The sequence below is a fragment of the Manduca sexta genome, chromosome 12, assembly GCF_014839805.1.
Source record: "Manduca sexta isolate Smith_Timp_Sample1 chromosome 12, JHU_Msex_v1.0, whole genome shotgun sequence".
Taxonomy (NCBI): domain Eukaryota; kingdom Metazoa; phylum Arthropoda; class Insecta; order Lepidoptera; family Sphingidae; genus Manduca; species Manduca sexta.
Window position 1 is genome coordinate 13516868 of NC_051126.1, and position 13953 is coordinate 13530820.

At 37.6% G+C, this 13953-nt stretch overlaps 3 protein-coding genes across 3 annotated transcripts; 2 read left to right on the forward strand and 1 right to left on the reverse strand.

The window, feature by feature from the left end:
- Nucleotides 1-97: 97 nt before the first annotated feature.
- LOC115452263 (UPF0764 protein C16orf89 homolog) lies at nucleotides 98-5719 on the forward strand. Its single transcript, XM_030180739.2, has 6 exons — nucleotides 98-335; nucleotides 939-1088; nucleotides 3026-3178; nucleotides 4373-4666; nucleotides 5057-5226; nucleotides 5556-5719. The coding sequence occupies exons 1-6, from the start codon at nucleotides 137-139 to the stop codon at nucleotides 5700-5702; spliced, it is 1113 nt and encodes a 370-aa protein (XP_030036599.1). The 5' UTR covers nucleotides 98-136; the 3' UTR covers nucleotides 5703-5719.
- A 1168-nt stretch (nucleotides 5720-6887) lies between these two features.
- On the forward strand, nucleotides 6888-9769 carry LOC115451911 (ATP synthase subunit O, mitochondrial). Its single transcript, XM_030180325.1, has 3 exons — nucleotides 6888-7118; nucleotides 7662-7853; nucleotides 9009-9769. Exons 1-3 carry the CDS (start codon nucleotides 7049-7051, stop codon nucleotides 9350-9352), a joined length of 606 nt encoding a protein of 201 aa, XP_030036185.1. The 5' UTR covers nucleotides 6888-7048; the 3' UTR covers nucleotides 9353-9769.
- An 861-nt stretch (nucleotides 9770-10630) lies between these two features.
- LOC115451902 (probable low-specificity L-threonine aldolase 2) lies at nucleotides 10631-13848 on the reverse strand. The gene is made up of 7 exons (XM_030180315.2): nucleotides 13597-13848; nucleotides 12797-12871; nucleotides 12546-12712; nucleotides 11987-12207; nucleotides 11563-11699; nucleotides 11051-11193; nucleotides 10631-10857 (listed from the first exon to the last, which is right to left on the reverse strand). Exons 1-7 carry the CDS (start codon nucleotides 13796-13798, stop codon nucleotides 10681-10683), a joined length of 1122 nt encoding a protein of 373 aa, XP_030036175.1. The 5' UTR covers nucleotides 13799-13848; the 3' UTR covers nucleotides 10631-10680.
- Nucleotides 13849-13953: the final 105 nt, after the last annotated feature.

The window sequence follows — 13953 nt, forward strand, 5'->3', positions numbered from 1 at the left end:
GTCCTTTGCAGTGACCCATAAAATACGTTTGCAAGTTGTAAAACATTACGTGTACCATATCAGTCCAATCAACGGTGACCGAGTGGCTATTGTTAACAAATTATTCAGCTCAACAAAACTGTTAGTTTTGTGCAAAATGTACGCAAGGTGTATCGCCTTTTTGGTCACTTTCTCCGCCGCTTGCGCGATATACCCGTACTTCGACACGCAAGACTTTATTTATAACGTGCCTAAAGTTTATAGAATTTGCATAACACTGGACAAACTGCTGGAGTATTATGAACAGAAGCCGTCGAAAGATCCCGAGTGGTATATAGCTCTCGGCATGGCACGAGGTCGGTTAAAATATGTATATATATATGGAAGTTAAAATTTTCTTCAATCGCGTACTTATAAGTTTCTTGAACCTTTTGGAAAGTATAAATTTGCGTTCTTGAAGTCAAAAATGGTATTGGCAGTTGTTAAAAAAATTGGTATCGAATTCTTTGAACCTTTGATTCTACCTTGAATATAACCCACCAATGATATAGAGTGATTAACAAGAAGTAGTAACTTACTGAGATGCAGTGATGGCCACGTGTAATTTCATTCTCTTGACTGTAGATTATTGAAGAACCAGTGTGAATAGGTTAATGTCGCCTTTTAAAAACCCATAGGAACTTGGCAGTGCGAATATAAGAGATTCAATAAATACCGTCCTACCTTCCACTACTTACTTCCAAAAGTCCAAAGCACCTTCATCTTCCTTAAACATTTTATATTACCTAAGAGGCCATTGTTCCACAATTCTTCTGGCTGTGGTAGTTTTCGCTGACTACCAATACATTTACATAGGTATTTGCCTGTCTTATTTTAGGACGGTCATGACAATCACCATTTAGCTTGTCTTGTTCAAGGTTACATAGTTACAGCTTGATGCATACATTTTTGATGTGCAGGGCAACTGGAGTACACTATAAATGAGCTAGACAAGTCAGTGCCGGCGAAGCTGAAGCAAAACCTGCAGAACATCACCAGCAGGATGGATCGCATACGCAACAACACCAAATACGATAAATTGGTATATCGGAGCAAAGATTATGAATATGGTTCGTATACAAACATTGCAGGCTTCGGTTTGTTTGGAAGGGTAGATAGTAGAGATGCTTATAATGAATCCACGTGTCCAAGTTTTAATGTGTAGAGCTAGACCCACTTATAACCAGAGCAATAAGGGTTTAATCTAATGTCAATACTATATTCGACCCAATGTTTGGGCAAATTGCATGAACTACATACACAGACTCAATATCGTTTTGGCTAAAGAGCATAAATATTTCAACAAATATACCAGTGTTGTTCTGGCATATCTTCATTGTCCTTTAACAATCCACGTTAGAATTATTACTACTATTGCCTGGCGTTAGAAACAGGCAAAGCGGAGTTAACCGACAAATATGCATCTCGGTGCAAGAAGCACATTTGAACTTTAAAGTCAATTGACCCGCTTTTAACTTCTTTATAAATATGTGGGTGCGGCTCTCAGTTATCCACAAATATTATGTAATTGTTCTTGAGAATCTGACTAGCCAAGTCATTATTAGACGCAGTGACGTAACTACATTGCCTAGCTCTAGGCAATTACTGATTTCGATGATAAGTGTGTTTAAATTTTAAATGAATGTGATGTAATTTATACATTGTTAAAACTTGCGAAATGATCTTTAATATAAGATGGGTATAGCTAGTATTTGGATCAGTGGCATTTACCACCATTTTCAAAATGATCCCAACCGTTTTTATTGATCTATCGCGAAAATGGATCAATCAGAACAAAGCTTGATAAGCTAACAAATTACTTTGATTGGTTCATATTTGGAATCGGATTAAAGATTGAGATGGGGATCGTTAAATTAAAAACGACTGTTGGACGGTATTGTAATAAGTTTTATATTACTTCTGCCTTAGTGTACCTCACTACAAAGTGCTGTGTCCTGGGTCAAATATGGTTCAAGTTTAAATAAATTAGTATTAGAGATTGTGTAATGGTAATATGATTATCAAATTCTTCTATCCATATGTTTCCTCCCGGTGGTGTTCTGCAGGACCTATTTTTAAAATTATGATGGAACTGATCAAAATAACTAATTTTAATTTATTGACTATTATTTATTAACATACATACCAATAATTACTGTTGATTTGAAAGTTCAGTGGAATTTAGTATCGAGGTCATTTCTTCGAACGAGGCTTGCTACATTTAACCTGCCTTTTTTAACTAAAAAGGTAAACGCGCTACTAAAAAGTAACTCTGCTGGATAATGATACTATTACGTGGTTTTTACTATAAAGATTGCGCGGATATTTTTTGTGGTACGCAAAATCTATATCAAGAATTGTAGAAAACATTTTATATTTTTGTGATTTATTTTAACGCTAAGCAAGACACCGTGAGCTCATTCTGAGTTGTATCGCACCGTCAAAAGCTAAAAAAAAAAAATATATAATTGTGAAATGAAGGAATTTCTGATGGCGAACACCTTAGTCTGCCCGTGACCATGAAAGCTACAGTCTTAGAAACTTTGGAAGAAAATTAAAATATAAACCCGAAAACTACATTTATTTGAATGTCTAACATTCAATCAGAAAATATTATGCTAATATCTGTTTCATGACAGCTTTCTTTCATGTAAAATTTTATTTTTTTGCTGAGAATTGGCACACTCATAACCATCAAGACAAAACTGTAACACTGCTAACATAATTATGAGGATTAAAATCCAGATGGTAGGTACAAACATATTAGGCACCTGGTTGAATAGTGACCACCGTATATAATTGCAAAACTGTTTATGATAGTTTGCTTAGAAGGCAATGAAATGCAGTTCCAGAAAATTAGGAGTAACTGTCTCCAAACGTCATTTCTTGATCGATAATACACTTGGCTCCATTATACTTGGATCTAGCAGGGGAAATAAAAGAGAGATCTACATTAATAAAATACATATAAAATTTATAGTATATTAGTCATTTATTGAAATTTCAGTAGCAAAAGCGATGTTAGAAAACTTAGAAGTGTTGTCGTCGGTCCTGGAGCCGTTGACCCTGGGAACCCTCGGCACTCAGAAACCGTACCGGTTCAACTTCGAGCAGTACGTGCAAGAAGCGCGCACTAAGATGCCGAGCAGGAAGGCTGCTGGTAAGATATTTTTTCATAGCATAGACTGGCAAACGAGAAAAGGGTAAATATTAATCTCCACTGACTACAAACAGTCACAAACCACACGAATTTTGAACGCACTGCCGAAATTACAGGAAAGGTGTAACGATAAGGACTGGAGATATTTAGACATCCGAAAATCCCACTATTTATACGAAATGCGACAGTTGCTTCAGACTAAAACTGTTGCTTCACGTTTGGTTTCTATCAAATTGTTACTTGTTTGGTTGAACAGACACATTGATGCTGTAGACCTGATGCGAACGGTCAATATAACCAGATTCCTGTCGGTTTCTCTTAATGTACAATATTTGTAGAATCTAATCATCGTCAAAATGATTTGCAGACCGCTTTTATGCATGTTAAATATATGTTGTGTCGGGTTCCCTTTTGGAAAAATTCACCTTTCGCGGCTGTAGACATAATATTATAAGAAATATGGCATCAGAACTATTCTATAGATTCTACAGCATAGCTCTAGTACTTTAAAAAGTACTCTAGGAATGCTACGATAGAGATCCTAAAATAAAAATGAAATGCAATGAGTATTGTTGGCCCAAATTATATGTTGTAAAATGAATCAAGATTACAATTAATTGTTGCGAGTATGATTTTTTTAAGAAGCTACAATTATCTAGTTTCATATAAGTTACGTAATATTTTTATAATCAGAAGGCAACAATGAATTGCAATAATGAATATAGAGTGTGGTAAAGCCGAGTGTGTTCGAATCGTGTTTAAATTGGAGTTCCGTAGCTGTTAGACACACTTAATAAATAAAATAGCAACTGGTATAATATAAGTTGAACTGTAAACTATATACAGGATTTAATGGAATACTAATTCTACATATTATGTTTGTTTGTGTTTAATGCTACATATCATGTCCCAGTAATGGGGTACCTACTTCATAAAAATTATATATTTTCGAAATCGCATTCTAGCTACCTACATAGCTAACTTTTGATTATTACACCGATTTTTAAATTATGTCTTACTGTCAATTTCCAAATCTTTTCTAGAGAACCCCAAATGTTCTAAATTTATCATAAAGCACTCTATTGTGGACCCTGACACAGTTCGATAGAGGCATTCATACCATCGAACTCGGTGCCAATTAATTTGCCAATGGACATGATGAAAGCATGCCCTACTTACGCATGTCGATTACAGATGCATGCACGATGCAATTGCTGATATCTGCCATGGAGACACAGACCACGCAATCCGACGGCTCCTGCGAGATGACTCCAGAGTGCTCTCAGCAACTCCTAAAAGGTTCAGGGTTGGCCTTCCAGCAGATTAGCAGGATTCGCGCAGCTGTATTGGCTACTGCGTTTGATTGTATGGAAGGCTTGGACATTAATGCGCATATATACAAACTGTGCATCCAGATTTATAAGGAGTCGAAGTCGTTGGAAGCGTGGGAGCATCCACCAGGGACGAGGACTTTGTTTATGCAACAGAGTAATCATTTTTTTATAATATTAATGAAAGACGGGACGAGAAAACTTGATGCTCGTCACGACTGCCCATAATCAAATTACCAAACATAAATTTCAATAGCAAATCACTGATTTGCGTTCGTCACGCTAAGACGTCTGATGTTGTGTCTCGTATTGTCCAATAAGATGAAATTGACAAAGTTGTTCAACCATATAAAGTAGTACCTAATTTCACAATGCTTGGCGATAATAATAGACATTATAGTAGTTTATACCCAAAGCAACTCCCGTATTTTTAAAGAATCCTACCGCACAGTTACACATTAAAATTAAAATATTTTGAAACCGAATTCGCCGTCCTTTACGATGTTCATTCAACTTCTACCAATCAATTGTGTCTTTAATTTTTCAGTTGCGTACTGCGCATCGCAAGGGTATGGTGAATTTATAAAGCCTCGGTGGATGAACAAGATCCTATCCTGGCAGGAACCTAAAGGATGCTATGCAGATGATCGCCAACCGTTCCTTAAGCTCACCGGTTTTGTGGGGCCGGCATCTTCACCACCGTCTAAGGAGAGAGAGGTGAGAAAAACAGTATAAATGATAGAGCAATGTGAAGCTTAGCTTTGACTAAGTTAATGTGTCGGATTTTTGTATAGCATAGGTAAACAAACAAGTCTCTTGATGGACAATTACAATATTAGGTAGTTTAGTGTCTAATTTTATGATTATCCGTTTAGCATTTTGTGCGTTAATTTCTAACCCGCAAATATCATTAAAAACTTCAAACTTATATTATTTAAGTGAATCCTTTTATATCAGTTAGGCAGTGAAATAGCTCTTATGATATTGTTACTTTTACTACTTAGGTACGAAAAAATCTTTAAAGCTAAAAGGATTGTTTGATCTAGGAGGAGTATCGTGTGAAGAAAGCTGCGATTTCGGAGGGTGGTTCCTGCAACTCTTTGACCTCAGCCATGGCTCTGGGGTCCCTAGTGTTGTACGTGCGGGCGCTGTTAGAGACAGACCTTGCTTTTCAATATGACGTGTTAACGTAAATTGATGATGAATTATACTTAAAAAAAATAAGTAAATTTTTTTCATTTATTTTAATACAACAGAGCTGATTTTTCAATCAATAAATACAAGGCTATCATAAAACATATCCAAAGCAATGATTGAAAAATTAAACCTAAGATGCCTTCCTTTCGTGATTCAACCCCTGGTGTATTGGGGTGATTATGATTCAACATATGGTTATGCGTCATGATAAACAATTTATAACCTATTAAATCATGTAAGGTACACGTATCTCGAGGGACCGTATGCCAAGCGCCTGTTGACAGACAATAGCAAATTCGCATAGTACTTTAATATTTCAACGGATAAAATACCTAATTCGATGTTTATAACACAATCATATCTAAGCGATAAATATAACGAAAACAAAATTATATAAATATTTGGAATCGACATATTTTTCTCGCCATATCTAGGTTTTTTAGCTCTAGGACAATTTTAAAATCATTTGCCTATATTTTTATAAAATAATGATTTTAATTGTTGTGAATTTTCTTATTAAAATCAAAAATTTAAATCGCTCCACTCAAAATGATTGTTATGACTGCCTTTCAAACGTCGATTAAAATAAGTCCTATTAACTATTATAATAAGCGGCGATAGCCTAGTTGGTTGTAGAATGGACTGCCGAGACGAATGTCCGCAGGTTCAAATCCCAAGGGCACACACCTCTGACTTTTCTAAAAAAATATGTGTGTATTCTTTGTGAATTATCGCTTGCTTTACCGGTGAAGGAAAAAATCGTGAGGAAACCTGCATACCTAAGAAATTCTCTATAGAAATTTTCGAGGGTGTGTGAAGTCTACCAATCCGCACTAGGCCAGCGTGGTGGACTATGGCCTTAATGGCCTTAATCCCTCTCAGTAGTAGGGGAGGCCCGTGCCCAACAGTGGGACTGTATATAACACAGGGCTGATATTATTATATTATTATAATTATTATGTCGCTACCTATGTGATGAATCAACAGTGTAGGGATACGAGAATCGTGCCGTGTTCCGTTTGGAAGGGAGAATGAGGTTCTGGCCAGTGTGTCCTTGCCCTAATTATTGACTTCTCTTTATAAGTTAGTAATTACTGGCCTTTATAAGACTTAAAAGTGAAATAGTATTTTATATTTTATATATTATAATTCTCTTTGTATGTTACTTACTCTATGGGGAAGAAGAGATTTTATGACGTTAAAGTCATTCTTGGAAAAAATATGACATTTTACATCTTTTTACAATTTGGTGTGAATTGTGCAAACAGAATTATAATATACCTATACTTACTTATGGAAAATATTCTGGTTTCAAAAATATAGATCTCGTAATTTGACTATAATGTTACGTATGGTTGCGCGAAATATGTGTTCACTTGTTAGGAAAATGAAAACACCTATGTCTGTGTACGGTAAGCATACTTACATTACTTAAATAGGATTTCATTTCTTTTGATTTTGTACTTATGGCCGTACCCACGGGAGGTGGAGAGAGGGGACAGCTGCCCCCTTTGAATTCAACACAAATACATACATAATTTTGTATCTTCAATCTTCATATTCTTTCATGTATTTGCGTTATTGTTGGAACTACACACAGAGACAATATCACGCATTTATCCCCGAAGGGGTATGCAGAGGCGCAACCAAAGCACCCACTATTCGCCAAACGTGTTCCGTCCCATGATGTGATAGAGGGCAGAAAAACCCAAATATCACTTTGCACGACCCGGGATTGGAACCCAGGACCTCAGAGCGCTGTCGTACCGCGCATGCGGTACAACTAGTGCAGGCAGTCGAATTATTGGAACTACCTGTATACAATTTCGGCTTTGCTGAAATTCCTGGATCGAAAGTTGTATTTTGACGCCACCACAACCTAACTCCGGACACTTTTAAATACTGGATAGGTCCATACTAGCCTTATTAACAAGGTAATATAATATCAACCACAGGCATAGAAGGTAACTATGTAACAGCACTATATAGCGCGGCGCTGCAGAAGAACCAACTGGAAGACGTCGAGAAACACTTGCGCAAGTTGCTGGACGAACTCAACCGAGACAAGATGTTGGACTTCATTGAAACGAGGTTTATACCCACCATTACCAAGGCCAGGCTGCTCAAGGAATCGGCGGAGCAAGCTGGTAACAATATTGAAGTTACTGTCAGTTTCATAGTAGTGTTGTTTCACAGCGTTTACACAATGCCTAAAGTTGGTTGTGGAATTTTGAACTGTTATGATAGGCTGTATTGGCTATCGCCTCTAACATCACGGAAATCAAGTTTATGAACATTATTAACCGAGTCTACTTAGTACTTCCTGTAATTTTTATAGATACACACACTTGCACGGCTACGTACGTGCACATACGTCGTTGTGTAAGAACGCCGTCAGATCTCTTCTATATACTTAAAGCGATATTGGAACGCCTTTATTAATATCAGTGACGTAGCAAGGTCACTAAAGTCCCCCAGGGGCAAAAAATAAACTAGGGCCCAGCTAAACTATTTAAAATCGTTTGCTCAGTATTCGTCGTATTCCAAATTCGACGTATGTAGGTACTCCAGATTTTTTGTAATACAGTCGACTCCATAATAAAATTAAAAATCAAATACAATTTATAGTTTGTAAGTTAAAGTCCGAAGGACTCCTTGAGCTTGAGGGCCCCGAGCACTGCCCCGTTTAGCCTTCCGATAGCTACGCCACTGATTCATATAATATAATAGTACGTCCACTAGTTTGTTACTTCTATCTTTCAAGTACTCAGCCTCCTATTATGTGTCATCCTTGGAGTGTAATTTAAATCAAGGATCCTCAAGTTTAGAGCTATGACTTTCGAAATAATAAGCTTTACATTAAGTATCAATATGGCATAAAACAATGCAAATTCAATGGGGCTCACAAACCACGCACGCATTATTCTTACAGCTAACTGTCGTCTTTCGTCGACTGTCTTATTGCTATTTTTATATTCAGGCGAGTTATACGAATTACGATTTTTTTTCATGCGTTATTGCTTTGAATGACCTGACGAGCTTATCGTTCGCCTGATGGTAAGCGATAAAACCGCCCATAAATAGTAGAAACATCATCCAATACGTTGAATTAAAAAGTATTTTTTTGTATTCCACTGCGCTCGCCATCCTGAGACATGAGGTGTTAAGTCTTATTATGTCCAGTAGTTACACTGGCCACAATGTCTTTCAAACCGGACCACAACAGTGTCTACACACTGCTGCTTGGCGGCATAAATAGACATAAAACTCCAGCCTGTATCGCACTAAAATTACAATTTCAGGCATGCCAGAAACTGCGGTGAACTTTTTAAAAGTAGTAGCAGAAAACAATCGCTTGCGACTCCTGAAGCGTATCATCCTGATGTTCCTGGACATGATGACGGCGCACAGGAACGAGTCTATATGCGAGGTGACGACAGCAGAACCGCTCGATGAAGTATCACGGCAGAAACTGGTCGAAGCAATACAAAAACACGTGAAACAAGGCAAGAAAATAGTACTCACTGAGAAGGTTGATGAGGAAATAATAGGGGGAATGATTGTGGGCATCGAAGACATGCTTATTGATATTAGTACTCGACGTAAAATAATTATGTACGCGAATTTAATTCGACACCCCGTGTAGAAAGGTTTGTATTTCCATTCTGTTGACTTATTTTAAGTAGCTTTGCGAGGCTCTATTCTCTGTGGCTCTCGTTTGCCCACATTGGTGGAATGTGATTTTGAATAGCCACTATTAACCAGTTAAAACTAAATGTAATGGAATTTGCAAAATTAGCTGACATAAAAACTCATTTAAGTAGTCAAGCAATTTTGGAATATAAAAGATTTTACCGACCTGCTGAAATATGGTAATTTTACTAAAATAAAATTGCAAAAACAGCATATGTAACAAATATTGTATAAAGATTTCACAGATTTCATACAAGGAAAAGATATGAAATAACTTCATTGTTATACTATAAAGGAGCTAAGGAGAGTGATTGTTTTCTTAGATCACTAAAAGTTTGCCTTATTAATTAAAATAAACATTTTACACAAATTCCAATGTTATTCGTGATTAGAGATTCAGGCGATGGGTCATTAGATATCCTTTGATTTTAAAAACTGAGACGTTCCCTTATGTTCACCTATACTTCTTTTGCCACCATGCCTGATTATACGGACTGGTCTTGGATTAATTACCGGGTTGGGTTAATATATGGCGATTTGCTGTCCAAATCATCATTAAATCTCGTATCGACGGTTAAGAGCCTAAATAAATCACGCTGCAATTAAACCGTAGATAACGAAAACAGGAAAAGTTTGAGGAAAAACGTCGCATCTGTAGTTTCTACAAAATACTTGACAAATAATGATTTGTATATCATTTGCATAGTTTATCGGATTCTTGTTGTCAAGGAAGTATATACTACGCGTACAAAAGTGGTACGTTTTAGTGAGGTCTTTATAAATAAACTCCGCTAGGATAAAGCGATCAGATTGAACTACAATATAGTCAACTATGTATACCAAAATATCAACTAATGCACTTTCGAAGGTTACCAAGGTTATAATATTGCGACGGTCTCCAAGAACAAAATCTCATTTGCAGAATGCTCCAGTTGGAATATGAAGGATTTAAGTTAATTGAAAATATAAATTCCCTTACTAATTTCAAAACTACTGATTGTTATTAAAACCTTTATACTGCAACAAGAGCATTTTGCAGATGAGATTTTGAACAAGAATTTCTGTCGATAGTTCTAACGTAATTTTCCCGAAGGCTAGACCCTGAAAGGGTTGAGGCACGAATGGTTTCTAAGAAAAAATCAGCCAAAGCGTTTCTGCATCTTGCTTGAAAAAGGGTACTTACTGCGTTGATCTCACATTTGAAAAGGATAGAAAAAATATAAGGCATGAATACTGCTTATAACATTTATTGATAAGTACTATAGTCTAGGACACTCAAGTCTATAACTTAGATGTAACTCTATGCCTATCCAGTTGTCTGAACACGTAGGATATCTTGTTGATTGCAAGCGATAGGTCCTGATCAGAGATGTCTTTATGTAGCGTCAGTCTTACGATCTTTGGGCCGAAGGAACTTGCCTTTACTACAATGTCTTCGTTGTTCGCAGTTCTGCAGTCCTGTGAGGAATAATAATGATAATGCTTAGACTTCTTTAGAATACTGAACAGTTTGCTTTGATATTGCGTAAATGATTAAGAATTGGTAGTATCGAATGAATAGTGATTACTACTCTATAAATATGTTACCAAACAAACTTTAGGAAATATATATATCTATGGTATTTTAGATATGGTGCAAGTTTGTATGTACCTGGTTATCTTCATCACTCTGCGCCAAATTCTTCACCACGTCTTTGGAAACGAGCCGACTCGCAGGAGATATGTACACCAACACTATGTTAGTGTGAACGTCGTCGTCAACTGAGAACGTGTCTACCCCGAGGTTGCGGATAGCTGATTGAAAAATATCTTTATGATTCGGATATAAGATGAGGCCCATTTATGTTTTAAAACGAAATGCAAAATACACCGGTAATAATATTTTACTACGTTGCAATATAGAAAGTATGCCAATTTGCAATATGCTACACAGTGTAGATATTTAGGTGCATTTTGTATTCCAGTATAAATGGAATATGTACCTCATACGACAGGTCCCTCTGGTAATCTTTAGCGGAGATCTATGTTCACCAGTGGACATTATCTGACTGATGATGTCAAGGTATGACAAATATAAAGTCTCAATGAAGAGCAAAGAAAACCAAGATAGAAATAAAACAGAACCTTTACAGCTAAGAGTCAGATTGGCTTGAAACTACTTACCACATGCTAGCCGGCGCGCTCGCTGATGATCCAGGTAGAGCTGCGGCATCATCTCGTCTAGTCCTACAAGTACGGCAGCTGCAAGCACTCCTGCCTGCCGCATGCCGCCACCCAGCATCTTGCGGATACGTCGCGCCCTAAACACATACCATATATTTGAGTATATAATTTGTACTTTGTCTACCTGAAGAAAGAACTGCGGTCACCTCTAAACACCATTTAAAATTTGTTTATCTACGACATCGATACTGTTGCAGTCAAAAAGCAGTAACCGCTAAGTCGAACTTGAATGCGCAGGCCATTAACCAGGCCATGTTATAATGGTGTATAAAAGGTGCTAAGTTATTAAAAGTCTAGTATAGAGTAGACCCACTTGCTCAAAATATGATAAATATAAGTACCTAATAAAATTTGTAATACTAACTGTTCAATGAAGTCTCTGGTCCCCACGAGCACCGACCCCACTGGGGCCGACAGTCCCTTGCTGAAGCAGACGGAGACGCTGTCGCAGTCGCGCACCACGCGGCTCGCGAGCACCTGCAGGTACTCGCTCGCGTTGAACAGACGAGCGCCGTCCATGTGGAGGATGAGGGAGTGCTTCTTGCATAAAGCTGCTACATCGTTTATGAATTTTAAGGATAGGACCTGTGGATGCATAGGTATATTCCTTTTAAAGGAGTTGAAGTTCAATTGAATGATTTTATTTTTTCACTATGCGGTATGTCTATGCTACAGACAGCAATTTGTCTAATAAGGCAGCTGCTTGTTTATCATATAAGTACTTACTTAATAAATTCGCTTTGCTGCAAGTGTTTATTTTGATTTGAAAATCTAATTGCCATACAGTATATACCCACAAATAGTACCTAAGTAGTTCCATTTTGGAATACTACTATTGAGCAAGCATAGCGGCTACCATACAAAAAAACATGATCTCCGGCACCCATCAATCGTTTCCTTACTTTTTAAAAAAAAAAACTCACCTTGCCGCCGCAAACATTGTGAGAGTTCTCAAGAGCCACCACAGTCGAAATAGGTTCGTTATTGTTCCCTCCACGAATTCGGCTTTCTAGTTCTTCGAGATCGAACGTGCCATCGGGCTTGTTATCGATTGTAGATAACAAGATACTGCCCAAGTGCGCAGCGCCTCCTATTTACCCAACAGAATTTCTTATTAATCTGCTTATAACGGGAACCCTTGAAGCAAAGATAAACAATACTTGAGTATACTCACCCACTTGATACTTGTAGATATGCGAGAGGGTTCCAACGAATGCTTCTGAGCCACGCTTACTGCAGTGCACCATCACTGAAATCGGGTAGGTTACGCTCCACATTATTCATGTGTGCGGACTCGCAATGTACAATAGATGACATAAAACTAGGACTTAGGTAATGTCAGTTTATGTTATGATCACTTATAGACTTGCTTGCCATAATAATTGCGTCACCGAATTTTAATGAAAATTAAGAGATAGGTTTTGTTTTCTGTAACACGTTTGAAATACGCAAGTAGCAACTTATTAGCATAAACTACAATGTCATTTAAATCCTTATATTCAACGAGAATAAAAAGGGATATATTCAAAGGCGTTAAAAGGTATCCGAAAGATTTTATAATGCATCATTCTGACCTTCATTCGTCAATCGTTCGGGCCTCACTGCGAATAGCAAGAACTAATAAGGAATTTTCGTCCTTACCTAATCCTAATGGCAGATTTGAAGTTATTTACACAAATATTTTTTACGATGAATGACCCCTTGGTCTGTTATTATAGAAGCTCATTAATAGGTATACTTGATAGTCAGCTATCCTTGAGTATTAAACTAACCCGCCCTTCCAATACCTATAAACCAGGATCAACACTGGTACTCCTTTAACAGTAAACGGTTATGCTCAGCGTTTCTCTGGCACCAATCACCTATCTAACTCACCACAATTATATATTATAAATAATACGATGGGGCAAGTGGGAAATATAAATCCATTTCCTTGTAAAAGCGATCACACCGGAACATTTGTTAAACACTAACGAGCAATTAGGTTCGACATGGTCCCCGAAGGTACGAAGAGTGCGGCCTCCTTCCCGAGCAGTGCGGCGCACTTCCCCTCCAAGATGTTGACAGTAGGATCCTCGCGGTACACGTCGTCGCCGAGCGAGGCGGTCGCCATGGCCCGACGCATCGCCGCCGTCGGCTTCGTCACTGTATCCGATCGTAAGTCCACCACGTACATTGTATCACCGTGAGCTCTATACCGCGACTGGCGGCTATTTATTCATTTTGGTGTGTGAGGAAAATATAAATAGGTTGTATCAGGGTTGCCGAGTTATCAGTGAAAATTAGAGATAATGAAAATAGATAATTGTTCAGGGCTGAACATAAACTTTA

What these genes read in the sequence shown, in the direction of transcription:
- LOC115452263 (XM_030180739.2), top strand. Translation starts at nt 137, where the DNA reads ATGTACGCAAGGTGTATCGCCTTTTTGGTCACTTTCTCCGCCGCTTGC. An exon ending in GACTTTGTTTATGCAACAGA is followed by an intron (nt 4,667 to 5,056) that starts GTAATCATTTTT and finishes TTAATTTTTCAG; the next exon opens with TTGCGTACTGCGCATCGCAA. An exon ending in CACCGTCTAAGGAGAGAGAG is followed by an intron (nt 5,227 to 5,555) that starts GTGAGAAAAACA and finishes TGTTTGATCTAG; the next exon opens with GAGGAGTATCGTGTGAAGAA.
- LOC115451911 (XM_030180325.1), top strand. Translation starts at nt 7,049, where the DNA reads ATGTTACGTATGGTTGCGCGAAATATGTGTTCACTTGTTAGGAAAATG. An exon ending in AACACCTATGTCTGTGTACG is followed by an intron (nt 7,119 to 7,661) that starts GTAAGCATACTT and finishes TATCAACCACAG; the next exon opens with GCATAGAAGGTAACTATGTA. An exon ending in GGAATCGGCGGAGCAAGCTG is followed by an intron (nt 7,854 to 9,008) that starts GTAACAATATTG and finishes TTACAATTTCAG; the next exon opens with GCATGCCAGAAACTGCGGTG.
- LOC115451902 (XM_030180315.2), bottom strand. Translation starts at nt 13,798, where the DNA reads ATGTACGTGGTGGACTTACGATCGGATACAGTGACGAAGCCGACGGCG. An exon ending in CATGTCGAACCTAATTGCTC is followed by an intron (nt 12,872 to 13,596) that starts GTTAGTGTTTAA and finishes ACCCGATTTCAG; the next exon opens with TGATGGTGCACTGCAGTAAG. An exon ending in AGCGCGCCGGCTAGCATGTG is followed by an intron (nt 11,194 to 11,562) that starts GTAAGTAGTTTC and finishes TTTTTCAATCAG; the next exon opens with CTATCCGCAACCTCGGGGTA.